This window comes from Gavia stellata, chromosome 8 (genome assembly GCF_030936135.1).
Source record: "Gavia stellata isolate bGavSte3 chromosome 8, bGavSte3.hap2, whole genome shotgun sequence".
Classification (NCBI taxonomy): Eukaryota; Metazoa; Chordata; class Aves; order Gaviiformes; family Gaviidae; genus Gavia; species Gavia stellata.
The window spans coordinates 15,949,026-15,967,774 of NC_082601.1; the positions used below are offsets into that span (position 1 = coordinate 15,949,026).

Below are 18,749 nucleotides of genomic sequence, written 5' to 3' on the forward strand. Positions count from 1 at the left end.
TAATGAACAAAAATATGTCTCTCCTTGTTGCAGATCATCTCTGTTTTGAAGTCTCCTCTCAAAAATGCAAATATTGCCTATTTTTTGGTTGCAAGAAAAGCAAAGCATTATTTTCTGTATCTCAGAACACTGTATAGAAATTGTGTTTAAATCTCAGACAAAGTAATGCATTCTAAAAAGATGTGAAGGAGATTGCCAAAGTTATACTCGGTAATTTTTTATAAACTGCCTCTAGCCTTTTTTTTTTTTCTTCATTCAGCTAACAATGATACAGATTCTATTCTTCCATATAGTACATATTCTATGGCATGTGAGGAGGGTTGAATTTGGGAGGATACAAGCTGTGTTTGTAGCTGAAGTGTCTAAATATTTTAAGTGCCTGAATAGTCCCACTTACAGTATGATATTTGGTCAGCTATTTAAGCAAAACACTGTAGCAGTTCAGCTTTCCTCACTTTGTTGTGAACAAGGAGCAGACTGGAGTAACACAGAGATGGACTACTACAAAGCAGAACTGTCTAGACCTCAGCCCTTGCAGTAGGGATCCCCAACGATGTTCCCAACATAATCATGCAACTAGTGGTATTACTGTCCACAGCACCCACCTTTCCCTTTGTTTCCACACAAGAATCTCAGTTCATCTGCTTATATAATTTATTAATCCATCTTCCATAAGAAATCATCTTCTTTTACTTTGTATGTCGATTACGCTGATACAGAAGTCACCATCGTGACATCGCGATTCAACTCTCGTTACATTTCCTGTGGACTTGGCAGACTCTCACATGAAAAGGAGGGCTGCCACCAGTTAGGCTGAGGCAATAACAGAGAGGAGAGGAGGAGGAGGAGGTCATGCCCTTAATTCTGGTTTTATTACCTGCAACCTTGTAATTGTGAAACAAGAACTTAAAAGGTGAAACTCCCTGAGATTCTCAGAATGAGCTAGATAAGATTTTACAGCTTTGAACTTCTTAAGGAAGTTTTTTGGAGTGCCTTTTTTGTTTGGTTGGTTTTTTGTCTTTTTTTTTTTTTTTAATGAGCATACCTTGTGGCTTACTGTCTGTAATTGTGATTGACTTTATCACTGGAGAAAACAACAAATGGGAATCCTTTACAAATTATTTACTACTGTTTTGACTAAATAGAGCCCTTAAAGATTTACAATGTATCCCATCAAATGCTGTAGTTCTGACAATTTATACATTTCTGTTTTGAATTTTCATTAAGTGTTCCAGAACTTTATAAAATGAAAAAACTTTAATGTTTATATTATGTCAAAGGCGCATTGCACTGTCAACAGCTGCCTTGCTGTTTTCAGCAAAATTGTTGTGTTTCTGATGAGCATCACAGCAGAATTCCTGCAGGCTTCCTTCACTGTCACACTTGCAGGAGGCCCCCAAGGAAGTTTTAGTACAGAAGAACGTAACAGTAGATATTTTCCTCTAGCCTTTACCTTTTAACCAAGAGATTACTGCAACTTAATCGCTCTCCTGCCGCATTTGCAGTGCTCCCAAGGTAGAGGTAAGCTGTGGCTCTCTAAAAGTCACTCCAGCTGTCTCAGTTACAAGGATTGGATCCATTTGCCCCAGACGCGTGTGTCTAGTGCCATGTTGGAAACCTGCAGATGTCCTGCCCAGCCTCCTGGTGCTGCATTAGAAGAATGGTAGGTGGGCTCTGCTTCTTGTCTGCCAGGCTCATGCAGATATCTGAGCCATCACAAGGCATATGAAACAGCAGAAAAGTGATTATGTTGAGCCTCTCAAAACTCACCTTAGATGAAGGAGACAGAGTCAGAGAGGAATGTGCTGTTGTCACAAATGCAGCGAGTGTGAGCACAGTGGAGAAGTGTCCATTTTGCACTAAGAAGTAGTTCAGCGACTGCCTCTTCAATTTTTGGAGAGGAATACTTCTCACTGCTTGTTGTAGGTAACCCTGTATTACAGGAAATATGGAAACAGGATCATCAAGAAGTAGGCTGGTAGGATAATGGTTTGCCATCTCTGGGTTTCAGCACAACATGGGGGATGAGGGTGCAAGGGGTTGCAGAAGAGGTGTCTCGCTCTCATCCATCAGAGCCACCTGGCATGGTCAGTCTTCTGACAGAGATGCCTCGAACTGTGGACTTAGAGTGAGCAAGCTTCATGCCTGGTGTGTAAGAGAGTTGGGAACCCAGCTCTTCCCTCTCTGCCAGGGCTGGAGGATCATGTCTGTGGAGCCGGGGCTGTGGTGCCTTCCTGGTGCCCTTGGTACTGACTGCCAGGAAGAATTTACAGGCGGGGAATGGTTCCAGGTACGGACATCCCTGAGGAATGCACACCAGTAGGTGCAGTCTGCCAGTACCATTGGAGAGTGGGCTGCATGCAGGACTGGGAGGACAGGAAGCCCCCCGAATTGTTTCTATGGAAATGCATTGCAGTTCTTCTGCACTGGCTGGAAGTGGCTGAATCAGAAACTAGGAGAAGGCTGATAAGTACAAAACAAACTGCAAAAGCACCTATTGCTTGGTCAGCCAGCAGAAAAAAAACACCTGTAGATAGAAAAAAAAAACAAACCTAAAAATGGGTGGGTTTCATAGGAGACTCAGAAAACACCTCCTTGGAGTCAGTGAATTAAAGCTGTTTGCAATAAGAAATTGTCTTTTCATATTCTTTGAGGGGTGTATGTTAGAGCTGCTGGGTTAAACTGCCACTGCAGCTTAAAACAGTACAGTGTTCAAGGAGGAGAGTCTGTCTTTTGTGTGATTACTCCTGTAGTTATAGGTACAGCTTTCACGCCAATATTTAGCGTTCAATGTAGAGCACCATGAAACAAATGCATCATATGAGCTCTCAGAGCAATTTTTCTCTCTCCCATGTAGCATTTACCATATGTTTGGCTTGTTGGCAATTTAATCAGTCTGAATAATCTTGTTTTGTGACAAACCTCCTGAATCACAAAGGAGTGATGCAGTTTGTATGGGTGAAATGTGCTCCACAGAGATATTTCAAGTTGAGGAATAAAAATGAGAATTAGACAATACAGAACTCATTGAAAGCCAGTTTTCCAGCTGCTCTAATTTCCCACAATTTAATTTGTGTCCTGTCAAAAGCAACTTGGAGGCTTCCAGCAAGATGATAGAACTATGGGTGAGGCTAAACAGAGGGTCTAAAATGTACTGAATGCATTGCAGTCCCATGCTGTAAAAACATCTCCTAGGACCAAATACAGGCAGCATAATATCCTAGTAAATTGGACCATTAAATAAAACTGCGAAGTCATAAAGCTGTAGCATTACTCTGAAATTAAAGCATTGTCACCTTTGAATTATGGAACAATTTAACAAGCATTTAGGAAATCTGCTTTTCAAGGCTGCATTTAACTATTCCAGGTTATTCAGTAGAAGATGTGGCTGCACTCTCCTATTGGGTTTTGAATGGCTTTCAGCTTGTGCGTGGTCTGAAATTTTACCAAGCTGAGAAAGTAATAAAATAATAAAGTGGAATAATGTAGAAGGTAAAAATAAACAGTGACCTTTGCCTGGAGAACAGCTTTTTCATTCTCATTCCAAATTCACAAGTCCAGGAAGAGCTCAGTAAATTGAGTAAACAGGAAAAAAACATATAGTATATATATGGACAGACGTAAAAAGTTAATGATAATTTCTTTGTTGGAATAAAGGAAAAGAGAGCCTATCTGCCTAGTTTAACAGTTTCCAGATATGGAAACGGCTAGAAGGAGCTAGTGGAACACAACTTGGTTTGCATGATTACAGCGTCACCACCTAAAAATATAATGAAAACAAAACTGAAAAGAATAAAGATTTTTTTAAAAAAACAATCCTCATATTGTGAAATAGGAACAGTATTTGAAGCCCCATTTTCAAAAGCCATAGGCATAATCTGTGCAGAGGCATGCCGCTGCAAAGGCATATGCAAGTCATGGAGCTAAGTAGCAGACAGTTATTGCACTGATTCCTAGCTGCAGTGATCTGTGTGCATGTCCAGTTTGCAGCTGTATATCTTACATATGTCCTGAAGCATGCCCGAAATGCAAGCTCCCAGACTGTTGTCAGTAGGCTTCAGAGTACACACTGATTGAGCTGTAAGGGTATAATTCCTTGACCTCATTCTGAGGCAGGCAGCTGTATTCTGGGAGCGGCCCTAGCTAAACTTGTGCATGCGAATTTGAGAAAATAGTGTGATATTTTTCTAAATGCTGCTGGGTTTGAGATGGCGACAATGGTGCTTGAATAAAGCGCAAAAGTTGACCTGAATGGTGAAAGTCTTCAGAAGAAAGGTTGGGATTATTTTTGTGTGGTTTTCTGACCTAAGGAAGCAGGTGCACATGGTGTCTTGCACACCAAGACAATCTTGCTATTGTCTTGGAATGGTTCAAGAATTTACTGCCCTCCAACTCTTAGTTACTTCTCCCTCAGTCAGCTGAGACGCAGGAGAGAGCAGCGTCAGCTCTCCCACTCTGTCCAAAGCAAACTAAAGTCTAAATGGTTTTCAGGCTCATTTGCTGCATGTAAACCAAGGGCTGTCCTTTGGAAAGAAGGAACTTTCTGGGTTTTTTTTACTGTGATGTGAATGTAATCCCTTATTCTTCTACCAGGTTGTTTGTTACTTTGTGAACGTTACCTAGCCCCTCTACGCCTTATTTCCCTCTTTCTAAAATGGAAGTACTTATTCTTTCCCTGGGAAACAGGAAGATGTGTGGCTGAGATGGCTGAATATATCTCTCTTCCTTTTCCTCCTCTAACATTGTTGTCACCAGCTCTTTTGCCTTGCATCTGCAGTGTGTTGGGCCGCCCTTCTAATCTGAAGACTTCCTTTCAGACTCCAAGTTTTTAAAGCCTCTTTCATTGCTTTGTTGGGTTTTTTTGGTTAAAAATCAAAAAGGTAGCAGAGGATGTGTTTCTCTGTGCTCTTTCTGCACCAACTGTGCATAGGGAAAAGAAACAAACTTTTGAATGGAGGTAGCTTTTGCCATCCCAGAGGTATGCTTGCTGGTGGCTGTGACTTTCCTTTCACTAGATCAGTGAGCCAAATGTATATTTTTTTTGAGAAGCTGTACTGATGGTTACCTTCACTTCAAAGATGGAGCACAGAGGGAATCTTTGAAGTGGCCAGCAAAGCACAGATCTGATCTGTAAAAGTAATAAGCGTAACAGATCAGGCATGTCTAGATTAGCAAATGTCTGAAATGTGACTCCGGAATTCTTCCCTTCCCCTATTACTTTTTTTTAACTCTCTATTCTGATGTACTTGCTAAGTCACAATTATGTTAAGCACAGAAAGAAACTTGATTTGTTTTTCCTTTCCCTTTGCAAACTAGAGAATGGAAAATCTGCAGTCACCTTCTCATTTCTAAAAGATCCTGTGGAGAAAAGCAGTCCTTGAATGTCAAAGTTCAGATCTCAGAGGGACAGCTGAGTGCAACTGTAATGATAACAAGACCATTGAAAATTAATGAGCAATAACAGAGGAAAATAAGAGAAAGACCTGTTGCATTGTCTGTTCAACACACTTGTTAATGAGTGCTTGTCCCTAACAGTATGTTTGCTCATGTCTTGTCCAACCTCATTTCAAACATGTCAATTAATTACATACCCAACACTTCTTGGGAAGACTGTTTTGTGTTATGCTACTTTTAATAAATTTTTCCTAGTAATCCTTCGTTGCTTCTAAATTACTGATCTTGATGCTTTTGGCTTTTCAAGTACCCATACAGTACCTTTCCTGGTGTACAAGTACACTGCCTGGAAAGCACAGTAGCGTTAACCAGTCTGAAACTCTAGCGTTAGGCTGTTGTACTTCCTGAGCAGCACTGTAGCCACATTGTGAGCACTGATTTTATTGCAATTTCTCAAAATTATGTTAATAACTCTCAGTGGGGAGGAGCTTATGACTGCCCAACTGGAATTTCAGCAACCAGTTTGTTCCATCATCTCTTGGTTTTACACCTTGCTTCAGTACCAGCAAGTTGATGTTTGTCTTTTTAGTAGATTTTTCACTGAAGGCAGGGGTTAAACTTCTACCGACTTCAGTGAGAGGAAGTTCACCCGCAACTGCTTCTGAAAAATCCACTCTGTTCATGTCAGTCCTTGAGAGAACAAAAGAAAAAACAGAGACTCTGGCTGATAAGAATCACTACATCCAGATGTATAAGATGTGTGTTATCAAGTCATTGAATTATATTGTGTTGAAAGCAATATATAGTGCAGGACTGTGCAGAGTATTGTGCTACAGTGTTGACTGTGATTACAACCACTGGGGCAAGTTTTACAAGAAATAAACTTGTGAAATTTCTTGTGATTTTAATCTAACTACCATGTATTACACATTGCAGCAGTGTTTCATTGAGCTCTAGCTCAAAGGATCCACAAGCAGGATCCTGAACTCAACAAGAACCACAGAATTAGAGATCTATGAGCAAACTCTTTCTGTCTACCATCACAGAAATGATGAGAGTGTTGTGAGGGAATGTATGGTTTGCTGAGCATAAACTGTCCTTACAGTTAATGCCGTACATTACTGGGAGAGTTACTTCTCCGTAACTTGCAGCTAAGTCTTGGAACAGACCTCTTTAAATAGTCTTCAGATGGTTGTTGTTACTTGCCTGTCATCTGAATGCCTCCATAATGACAATCCATTAAATCATCTGAGTGTCTTTGCACAGATAGTCCATTCAGGATTTTTATACACCTGTTAGAGTTCTGTTGAAGTAATCTGTGGAGTATTTGTAGCTCAATGAAAAATACTTCAACTGCAATGCATTGTAGTGGCCACGAAGCTACTGGGCTCGTCATGCCAGTGTATCAGGGAGTGACTGGAAAGCTAGTGTTCTGCAAGAACTCAGACCAGGTAATCTGGTAAAACCATCTGAATACTTAAATGCACAGGTTTTAAGATCAGTTTAGAAAAGAATCTGGTTCAGTGTTACCCAGGGTTTCCCTGTTGAAGCATGAATAACAAAATAGAAATCTCTTGTCTAGATCTTGCCTCTTCCTCCATAACTGTCCATAGGTTTCTGCAAGTGAGGTTGAAATCTTCCTCTTACCAAATGGCTAAAATTTACTTCCTTAAATTTTCACCCTGTCAGTATCTTGTATCCTCCCTGGGCAAGCAGGGTGTTTGATAAAGAGGGAATTTACTGGATGTGATTCTTAATAACATTGTGGAGCACGTGCGTGGCTCAGTCCTGTGAATCCTCATTAAAGAGTTTGCCTTTTACTCTGGGTCAGCTCAGCAGATCGGCTGTTCAGGCTGTCCTTGTTATCTTGCCCATTGCTATCTCACCAGAACCAGCTGGGAAACACCCTCCCTGCTAAGCTAGTTGCTTCTAATTGTGATGTTCTCCTTATCATGCCAACCTCAATGCTGGTCATGAGCTGGGTTGTTATGGTGCAGGTTGTGCTTAAGCCTAGATTCTGCTTTCTGTTACCTAAGAAATCCCTTGCTCTGCCAGTAAATGCAATGAAGGAGCTGATAATGGGCTCCCCAGCATGGAAAAGCATTAACATTTACAGTTAATTACAGATGCTGAGTCATATATTGTTCTATACTGTCATCCAAACAGGGCATCTCTCAGCTTATATGCAGAAAAATCTGAGAACTGAGTAAAATGAGTGATCTGACTTCCAGCTGGGTGGTAAGAACATACTCTCAGTTTTAGCTTTCTGGCAAGAGTTTGTGGTTTCTGTTTGTGGTGAGTTTGTGTGAGCTCATCAGCTGTAGTGTTTGCTCAAGCTGGTTCAGGGAGAAACAGTTCTGTGGGCTACGCTGACCTGTAACAGGTCTTCATCACAGGGTGACCATTTCGGAACCCAGGGTCCTGCTGGTACTCTCTCCAATGCAGTAAAGCGTTATATTTCAATTGTTTTTTTGCTCCCTGCTTATTGAAAGTTTTTTGCTGTTAACTTCCCATTCAATCCTTTTTCATTTAACAGAAGATAAGATCTGGACTGCAGTGCAGCACAACAACACAGGGCTAACCAGAGTCCGAGGAGCTGATCCAGGGAAGCCGTACGTCATGTCCTTTAACTACAACAGCAGTGCAGAGCAGCTTGAAGCCATGATAAGCAGTGCAGAGTACTGCGAACAGGAGGCAGCCTACCACTGCAAAAAGTCACGTCTCCTGAACACCCCAAGTAAGTGCCATGATCCCAAATCTTTCCTTATTAACTCCTATTGATTATACAACAGATACAGGCTGCACTGCGACTGAGGAGAAAAAAACTCCAAAACAAATAATAGCAATAATACAGAATAGAGTGAAAAGCCTTTTACCTTCTTGGATACTACTGTGCAGTGTCTGTCCTCTGATGCAAAAGGATCAGAGCTCTGCAGGGGAATTTCCACTATGTAAGTTCATGTGTAAAAAAGGGTCTGAAAGATTCTACAATGGAAAGTACCACTTGGAAACCACAAAAGATGTATTTAGCTGATGGTAAGTGGATGGATGTGTTTATTCATTTACGTTTTTAACTGTATATTAAAGAGAGAAAGCATCCAGATTGCTCCAGACTCTTAGGATGTTTCTGGAAAGGAGTGTACCCTCTTCTGAGTTCCACAGCCCTGAATATGATGTTTAAGGTGCTTGGTAGTACAGTTTCTGGGGCAAAACTAATTTTCCCCTCCTGATAGAAGGAAGAAGTTTTTTGCCCTGACTTAATGTAGCAGTAACAAGGAAACAGAGGGTCTGATCAGTTTGTGTCTCTGTGGTAGCAAATCTCCAGTGGCTACTCAGGATGGCTGCCTTCCACTCGACCCTCTCTTGGGGTTGGGATTTTACGTTTCCTTAGCCAGAGAGATGAATGCCATTAAGGGCAGGCTTCTGAATGTCTTCAAAGTCTCATCTGGTTACTTGTGATGTCTGTATGGTCCTGGTCATTCTTTGATCATTAGCAACTCTTAAATTTGTTAGTAGGTTAGAAGAAATCCCTGGATAGCCTTAAGGGGAGCTTGCATTGGGAGTTCCTATTGCATTAAAAATACGTTGCCTAATGAGATGTATCAAAAACCCGCCTGGTTCCAGCAAAGTTACTATAACACTGAATGTTTATAGATCCAGTAATCAGATGCCTCACAGCCTGTTTATTTTTAAAACCTGCGAATTATGTTTTTTGTCATCATCAGAATTTATCAGCTTGTATTGCTAATCATTTTTCAAAGAATGAAATCTTAATATCAGCATCCAGGGTAGAACACAAAGGAAAAACAAAATGCAGGCGTAACTGCTCATACAGAGGGGAAACTAATATCTTACAAATACTTTCAGTGTTGCTGGCTTCTGTATCCCACACCACACTTGACATGTCATAAAGATTTAATCACACAGTGATTATTTCCAAAATAATTTTTTAAGGACGAAGGCCACAATATTAGAGCAGGTCTGCACGTGTTTACTTTTACACGTTTCTGTGAGGTACTTGGCCACGCACACGCAGAGAGGTACACTATGAGTGCATTTTGAGACATCTTTTGTATGTGGTGCCTCTATAAAGCTAGGGACACTTCTTAAGGATCCAAACCCATTTCTCCTTTAAAATAAAAAAAAAAGTAAGTAGTGATAATCTTGTGTAAAATGACAGTATATAAACTATCCTGCTTCAGGGCTAAAGATATCTACCAACTGGCAGACTGGCTAAGACGATTCCTGACAGGCAGCTCCTTCTCCACTTGTCCAGGACCAAAGTTGTGACTCTGACTCCTCAAGGGAGAGGATGCAAGGATGGTGTCCAGCAGCTCGGCTTGTGCTTTTGCAGCTGCTGCAGTGCCACTGTGGTCCTGACAGTTGACCACACAAGAATTGCATGACTCATAAGTCTTTAGTACAGCTCCAGCTGATAAATCAGAAAAAATTACAATCCAGTGCCATGCATGTGGTAGACACCATCATTTTTTCCTCTCTATTTTCTTCCTTTTGTATGCTTTTTAATTACACTGTCAATTTTTCAGCCTGAACTTTCTCAATAGCCTAAGGTTGTAAGTTTGGTGACATGTGAAACATGCTCAAAAATAATCGCTTGAGTTCTTGAAATGACAAGATATGGGTAACAACTTGTTCTTAGTTGAGTATTAAGTGTTTTTAAATATTAGAAAGATTTTTTTTTCCCCAAAGCCTTAAATAGTCCTATTATTTGATATTCATTTTGTGTGAAGGTGTGAAGGTGAACTGCTGCTGTATTATAGAAGAGTCTAGAGACCTAGTGGTGCTGAACTCTATAGGTTCTCAGATTTAAAGAATTTCCGCTTGAAGATGAGCTACAAGTGCGAATAACCCTAGGGCATTTTGCTAGACTCACTGCAGAACGTTCTCATCTGTGTTGTTTATGCCCATAAATAACTGGAGGGAGTTTGATTTGGGGTCAGAACAACAGAACAAAAATCAAAACTCTTGGATTTTGTTTCTTGATTTGACCTGGGCTTTTGGATGCCTAAAGCACTATGTTCTCCCTGTGTTGCAAGGGTATCATAATGTGTAATTGTGGTTAATGAACCACACTTCAGATCTTCCTTCAAAAGTCAGTATACAAATGCACATGTATTGATAACAATGCTGCATTCGCAGACCAGCAGGAAACATTACATGACCTAACCCAGCCTGCTGAATATCACTGCTCATTAATACCTCCGGACTTAGCCCAGCAGTGAATGCCTGATGTAAGGGCATATCCCAGAGGTATATCTGATCTTGACAGAGGTTCCGCTTCCTGCAAGGAATCTAATCCATTTCTGAGTTTCCTCTAGTTTTGGGTTTTGTTCTTTATTTTTTTTCCGAGGAGACGGAACGCATTATTAGGTTATCTCAGCTGGTAGCACCAAAACCCCAGATCCTTTTCTTCAGGATCTAAACACTATCATGTTTCACAGAGAAGCAATAAAAAGGTTTCTCTTTCCTTTTGCATTCGTAACTTTACTCTCCAGCAAAGTTGCATGTTGTTACATAGCAACTTTGGCTTTCACAGCTTTGACATGGGGAAAAAAAAAGAAAAAAAAAATCATGTGCCTGGGCAAAGGGACAAGCATGGCACTCTGGGCTGCCTCAGAGAGAAATCAAGGGAGGCTCCTGGCTTGCATAAAATTGTTCCAGTTTATATCAAGGAATTTGTCTGTCTTCTCATCCTACTACCTCTTGCCCTGAAGACATAGACACATCCCCAGCGGGTGTGATTCAGTGTAGTCTGCCCATTGAGTTACTTGGATTTACATCTGCAATGTGTCAGACATGCAATCTGGCAGTTGGCAAAGGAGTTTACTCATCTCCACCTCCTGCTGTCTGGAACAGCCTTATCAGTTCTCACTGTCATACTACGGCTTAGCTGCAAGCATGTCTTTGAAAACTAAAATTAAATTGCCCTGAACTACATTTTTGTACATCTCTGCCATCAGATAGATTTTCAGGAGGTTTGTGAACATCAGAATAGATGTCTGTTCATCAAAGAAATAGCTGGCTTTCTCATGACGCTGGCAAATGAAACTTATAATTTATGACCTGTAATTGCAAGTCTCTTGTGACTTCTCCATGCCTGTTGGAGAGACACCCACATAACCAGAGTAAATCTGACAGTTGGCATTAATTAGGAAAGTCATCCACATTCTTAGCAAAAGATTGCAGACTTTACCACTGCCTCATCCCTAGAAGTACAGACCAAGACAAGCTAGCAGGAAAGGAGGGGGGTGGGCAGGAAGCTTCAGCTACTTCCAAATGTGCTGTCTGTATTCTGGGAATCTGAAAAGAAATTTAGGCCCCTGCAGCTCTGATTTCCTTTCTTTGTGGAGCATCTCAGGTAATACCTAGGAGAAGGTTATGTTTACAAGGATAGGTGCATGTAGGCACATGCACATTTAATTAAACTGTTAACATACAAGATCTTTGAAGGTATGAAAACACTTTGTTAACTGCACAAACCCTCAGCTCTGACTGAATTAGCTCAGTTTTCTAGAAGCAGTGGGTGTACTCAGAGGCTTAACATTTGGGAAGCTGCCTCACATCCACCATATCAAGGACTTAACACAGTGACGGCTGTATCAGTGGCAGGATAGCTTGCTTTACGATACTTGGCTGACAGTCTGTCAAGTTCATAGCATATTTGTGTCAGCAGGGACTGAGAAAAGATCAGTCCTAGAGCAAAATCAAAGAAATAGGAATGTCTAGGTGGTGTTTTCTTCCTGCCTTTTTCCTTATTTTTCTCTTTCCAGTAGAATTCCCACAACATGTCACCTCAAGCTTTAATTTCAAACATCCATCCTGAACTATGCACCTCTTCCCTGAACTTTCTGCCTGTCCCTCTTAAGATCTGTCAAGTCCCAGTATTATATGACTTGCACCCAGGTTTCTACCTCCTCTTCTCCCCTCTGCCTCGCAGCTAGACCTGTATCTCAGTGCCGAGCTGCACCATGTGCCGTCTCCGGGTCTGTGACCCCTTATGCCAAACAGCTGTTTGCCCTCACCTGTGAACCACTGCCATTTGCATTTTGTACCTCTATTATTGGGGGAAAAGATGTAGTGCTACCTCACAGCAGGGAGTGTGTCCTAATTTCTGAGTTTACATTTTAGCTTAGACTCTGCTGCTGATATAGTTCAGTGGTGGTTTATCTATGCCCTGTGTGTTGCTAGAGCTCTTTGTCTGCGCAAGCTCCCTCTTTAGTTCCAGATGAGATCTCTGGTGATGTCAGAGCGTAAGATGCTAAGAATGTCCTGCAGGGTCCTGCCTCCAATAGTGGCTGCTGGAGAGATGCAGCTTAGGGTGAGTACAAAAGTCTGGATGTCTTCAGCACATCCCTCAATATGTTCCCATCACCCACAGTTGCTCTATGAAGGGCGTTAGACTTTATGCCATTGCCAATCCCTTTTAGTATCCACTATGGATCTGGTGTTCATAAATTTGTCTAATCGCTTTTTGAACTTTATTATATTGTCTGCTTCTGCAGTCTCTTAGGAAAGCAAGTTCCAGGAATTCCATACTCGCTGTGTACTGAACTACTTTTTTTTAATGTGTTTTAAACTGATGTTTTACTCAGTGCACTGAGTTCTGGTATTGCAGGATGTGGTGAATCGCATGCACTCATCCAGTCTTTTTATAGTCCTTTTAGTTGCCCTTCTTGGACCTTCACTAGCTCTAGCATTTTTTTCACCAGAAAGTGTGTGAGGTGTGCTTTGCACCAAGGTTTCATGTAATGGGGACACCACTTTTTAGAGCAGTATATATCTTTATGGAGAAAGGAGTGTGAAACCTGGGTTCTGATAAAGTTTTTTATATAGATGCACCATGAGGTGATATAAAATGACCTGTAACAAGCAGTCATTTACCATTGGGGTTTTGCTCACTATTATTTTATGCCTTTCAAATGTAATTTCCATTTTATCATTCCAGGTACTTTAAATTGTTATTGCATTAAGAGGAGACTATTTGTCATTGCACAAAATAATGTAGAACAGGGCAGTCTGCCCTCAAAAAGTGGTTCATTTTGAAGGGGGTGGTGGATAGGTGGCAGGTGTAGATTGTATATTGTATTTATTCTTGGGTAATTAGGATCCCCTTCCTGACAATGATTGACTTGCCATCTGTCTTTCCACAACCATACCTTGTCTGTCCCCTCCAAAGTGGCAGTGCTGACAGCTTCTCACAAGCACCATTTTGGATAACTTGTGCTATATTTAGAGACTTTTGAACAGAGTTCGCCATAGTAATACAACATGCCCCCTTATTTGTAGGGAGAGACTTAGTCCATTTTTAAAGATGCTGTATTGTTAGTAGTGTGCAGCTGATTAAAATGCATGTGGTTTAAGCAGAATAAAAAAACCTGCTGTGTGAGGGATGTAACTTGGCATCTAGCATGCATGCACCTGTGAGTAAAGGAAATATTATTATCCCAATTTCTAACCCTTTAAGTCCCTCGCCATATATGAGTCCTCCTGACTGACAGTAAGGTAAAGTGTGCCATAGCTGCCAAGGAAGGAATGGCAGCTGCTTGCATTACTTATCTTCTAGTCCCATTGTGCTTCTCTGAGATCGCAATGCAGCCAAGAGGCCAAGCGATGAGAAAGACACGGGAAGAAATCCTTGCTCGGTCATACACTGCATGGCTTCTAACCCAGTGGGAGAAAAGCATACTCCCTCCATGAACCCTGCTGCAGGAGAGGACAGGTTTAATGCTGCCTGGCATAATTCTGGAGTGACACCAGAAGGGCACAAGTCTCTTGGGACTACTCTAGTGAACACTGGAGCACCATTATCTATGTTTGCTTTAGACACAGTATGTCAGGTGAATTTAAAAACACTTCTTGAGGTGGGGACTGATAGAGTGGTGAGGAAGGAGCTTGTATGGGTAATTCCTGTTTACTTATGTGGAATATGTCCTTCATACTTCCGCTGTCATTGGATATTTCTGTTGGTTTTTTGTTGTGGGTTTTCTTCCCTCCCTTGAATGATTTTTTTTTTTTTTTTAAAATCTAAGGAGCAATTCTGAAATTACACTTCTATTTATTTTTTTTAAGAGACCTTTTACAGTTTACCTAGAAAACAAGTTTGTCAGTCCAAACTGAATAGATCTACTCCATTTTACTCACATGGAAAGTACTTCTTCCAAAAGACAAGAAGCTTGTACCAGGGCTATTAATGAAGACACATAGGACAGGTAAATGAAATGTAAACCTAGACAACAGATTTTGAGCCTGGAATCTGGAATTCATTGCATGAACAGTTATTGGTGGTGCTGTCAGAAAGTCAGTGCTGTGAACTGATGCTGTAAGATGTTTGCTTAACCTCTGTAATCCGTTAGGTTGGAACTTTAGTTCCCAAAGAACCTCTGCTTTGCAGTGAAGTTGATGATATTTTTGCTCAATCTATGAAACCTATGGGATGGTATAAGTGCTTATAGCTCAGTAATGAAGAAAACTTAAGTTCAGGGAATTCTGCAGTCCAAATAAGAGTTTGGAAATAAACAGTTTTCAGACACACATGTGCCAAAACCAAACATGTCCTAATGATACCTGACTTGAGAGACCCAGTCATGTAAGTTATTCATACAATTCAAAGAAAGGAAGAATTATATAATTTTTTCAGGCTATCCCAGCCAGCATTCCCTTAATCATGAGCAGTGATAGTCTTTTTTAATTTGCAGGATTCAGCGTATTGTTAACAATAAATAAATAATGGCAATTAGAAACAAACAGCTAATCTGTGGCTTGTTGTATTAATGGGTCATTAGCTATGACAGCAACCTGTCCACCATTCGAGAAAGAAAGCACTACTGCTGCCTGAGCAGAAAAGTGTGCCTTCTCCCTCATTAGAGCCACAGTGGGGAGTGTGTTCTCATCACACTTCCATTTGTCTGCCTCATTCAGCTGTCCTACTTTGAGCATTTTGGGCTCCATTAGACTCAAACTGTCTTACTGACATTAAACTAATTTCTCCATCAAATTTGGGCCAGTGCGGAGAGTGATGTTTTCCGATTCTGGAGAATAGAAGATGTAAATCATAGCAGTGGAAGAGTTCTCAGCTGACCTCTTCTACCAAGATGCCACATGAGTGGAGCAATAGTAATTTACATTTCTATTCACATTATCTTTGAGGATAGCAAAGCATTTTAAGGTTGTAATCTCTCAGTTTTATGTGTGTTTTGGGTTCATTTAACTCCTGTTTTAGATCTGGGGAAAAAAGTATGTGCAAAGCAAGGCACTTGCTGAAAATGAGATGGGATGGAGCAAATGAATAGGACAGAACCCATACGCTTTGATTTTGCTTTAGTTGGTCTGACCTACCCAGGAAGACAGAGGTGTTAAAAGGCTATACACAAAATGAACAATAGCATAATTTAATTATTTAGTGTAATTAGGAGAAAGAAAATGTAAGCCTATGGAAATAGGAGTCAAGTTTTTACTCTGTATGGATTAGGTTAGACTGAGATTCTTTGCTTGTAAATCTTAAGTTCAAGTATTTTACCCCATTTACAGTGTGAAGGTAGCCTATGGGTAACGTATTTTCTATTTTTGAAAGTGTGAAGGCAGAGACAGGGGAAAAGAAACAATGAGCAGAAGGCTGTATTTTCAGATTACTTTGTGCTTGGTGTTCAAACAGCAACAGAACAAGAGCCTTCCCTAAGAGTATTTAGTTCAATGTTTTGCTTATGTGAATCATCTGATGTTAAGGGGAGTATAAAAGTAGTTCTTCTAAGTGTCTGTTACTCTCTTTTGTAAACAAAACCCAAAATATAGAGGGTAAGCAAGCACGCTTGGAGAAAACGTCTCTAGACTTTTGGGGAAAAATGTTGCATACTTCGTCCCCTCCCAGAAGCATCTAAAAGCAATTGAGAATTATTTATGTCCCCCCAACCCAGATTGATTCGGGGAGCATCAGATCTGACTGAGGCTTCTCAAGTAGCTAGAACGATGTGGTGACCTGAAAGAAAACCACCCTTTTAAAACTTTCTTTAGAGAAGCTTTTTTCATATCTGCTGGGCCAGAAAGATTGAGAAGGAAAATGAAAAAGCTTTTGAGTCTGAATTTTTTCCAAGCCCCTTTGATAGGAGGAAGGCTCAGGCTTTAATGGGGACTGGTTTAGCCAAGGGGTGTGTTCCTGCCTGAGCTGTCCAGGACTCAAAGCAACATCAAGAGCCTTCTTCCTTTGCTCTCAAGAGCAGAATTCAAAAGTCCCAGAAGAAAACGTTTTGGTTTTTTTTTTAACATTAGCATTTAGAAAGGTTAACCAATTAATCTATGCAGTCCTCCTTTAAAGGTAGCTTTCTTAACTCATTTAGCAGAGAAGAAAAATGAAGCATTAGGCTGCTCCTGATGACAATTTCACCTGAAACTGGTATGGGCCATTAGATCTGTTTGAAAGTACCACCCTAAAACCAATGGCCAAGTTTGTCCAGCCACAAAAAAGAACCTTAAAAAGAGTGTTTCCTCCCAGATGAACACCTCTGAAGTCTTGCACCCTAAGTGTAACATTTATACAGGTATCTCTTGTGCCTTGCCCTTGTGCTGGTGGTGGAAGAATGAACATGTCATCCCTTAGAGGTACATTTGTTTTTTCTAGTGAACTGATTAATACAGTTACGGTGATTCAGCAAAGAAGGCTTGATTCTGTGAATTGTTATGGACCTACCAAATTACAAGGGAGTTAATGGTATATTCAGGTGGGGTACAATGGGATGTTTGGTATATTCAGCGAGGTAAGGAGACAAAGCTGTGATTCTGCATTGTAGCCCAGGAATTGTATCACCAGTCTCAAGCATCTCTTAAGAATCTAAATTTATTTCTCTTCATCTCCCAGGCAGTGTTTGGATTTTGCTTTGCTGCAGTGGTTGATTGTAAAGGGAAGGGTGTGAGAATCCCAAGCCTACTTTCTTTATTTAGATATGCGGATGCCATATGGACAGCCCTATCTTTCCTGTTCATAGATGTTTTAAGGAAAGATAAGCTCACCTCAGTGCGTTCAGAAAGTGTTAGCTTAGCCATGATGGCTTGAATCTAGTTAAGGGTCCAAACACAGACAGATGCAGCAGGCAGGGCTTCAATATAATCTGATCTTCAGAGTATGTTTCTAGTAATGCTGATTCAATGCTAGAATTCATCCCACTGTTGATACATGGCTGTCCTTACCCACGCTAATTAGGCAGAGACCATTACAACTGTTCTACCTGTTGTCTGGTCATACCTGTGATTGTAGTATATGGTGTAGTCGTAAGATAAGGATGTTGTCTTCCTTTGTAAAGGGTAAGAAGGGACTCCATGTAATTAAGAAACAGCACCCTTGTTTTTGGCAGTGAGCCCTGTTAGAGCTATTGGAAGCAGATCTGCATTTCTAGGATGGGATCCGTGTAGTCTTACTGGAGCTGTCTTAAGGCTGTGTGTTCAGCCCAAGGTAGATGCTCAAGTTCTTCCAGGCAGAGACATGCAACTGAAGGACATAATTCCAACTTACTTTAGATATCTTTCTAAACAGGAACTGATCAAAATTGTTAAAGATTATATGTTCTCATGCCTCTGCCTAGTGAACAGCATCCTCTCCCAACTCTGCCATTTTGGTTGTGCTGCTGGTTTTTGGACAGTTTAGAACATTGTTTCTTTGTTTATTTTTACTACAACAATAGTTCAATGAATGATGGAGTAATAAATGATGATTTTTTTTTTTCCCTATGGTTTTGTGCTTTAGTGTTGAGCTTCTGTATGGATTGTCTGATATCTACTGGGGATTGAAAATGCACTGTGACCTTTTCTTAGGCTGAGTACTAGGAGAATCTCTCTGTTTTTTTGCTTAGGCAGCACATGAAACCTGTAGGAACATGTTTTTCAGTCAAATGTACCTGAAATTGGCCAGTGGATTCATGAGTTATTTGAACAACAGACACACAAACATTCACATAGCATGTTCCAATATGTCTCATTTCTCTAGAAAAACAGGTTGAGATCAATATCTGAAGCCCACTAGAATCAATATGTTTTAGAGAGCAATATACTGATTCTGCGGATTCCAAGTGTCCTAGTGCTAGGAAGAAATCTTGATTTGGGCTAAAATGAGATGCAGGTGCACGTATTTTCTCACCATGCCAGATACACAAATGTCTGTCTCCTCCTCAGCATAGGAACAAAATCTTAAACCAAATGTACGTCCTAAACTCAACTGAACTTCATCAGTACCTATCAGTCTTTCATATATCTTTGGACACCTGCTGCTGTGCTATATTTCTTTCAAATCAGTGCCTGTCTGCTTCATGTGTTGCTTGTTTATTTATCCACGTCCCCCTTTCTTTATATTT

General features: G+C 40.7%; 1 protein-coding gene across 1 annotated transcript in view; it reads left to right on the forward strand.

The window, feature by feature from the left end:
* Positions 1-18,749, forward strand: part of CNTNAP5 (contactin associated protein family member 5) — a 256,571-nt gene that overhangs the window by 163,158 nt on the left and 74,664 nt on the right. The window contains exon 13 of the mRNA XM_059820523.1: positions 7,931-8,131. Coding sequence (XP_059676506.1) covers positions 7,931-8,131 — 201 coding nt within the window. The remainder of the gene's footprint in view (positions 1-7,930; positions 8,132-18,749) is intronic.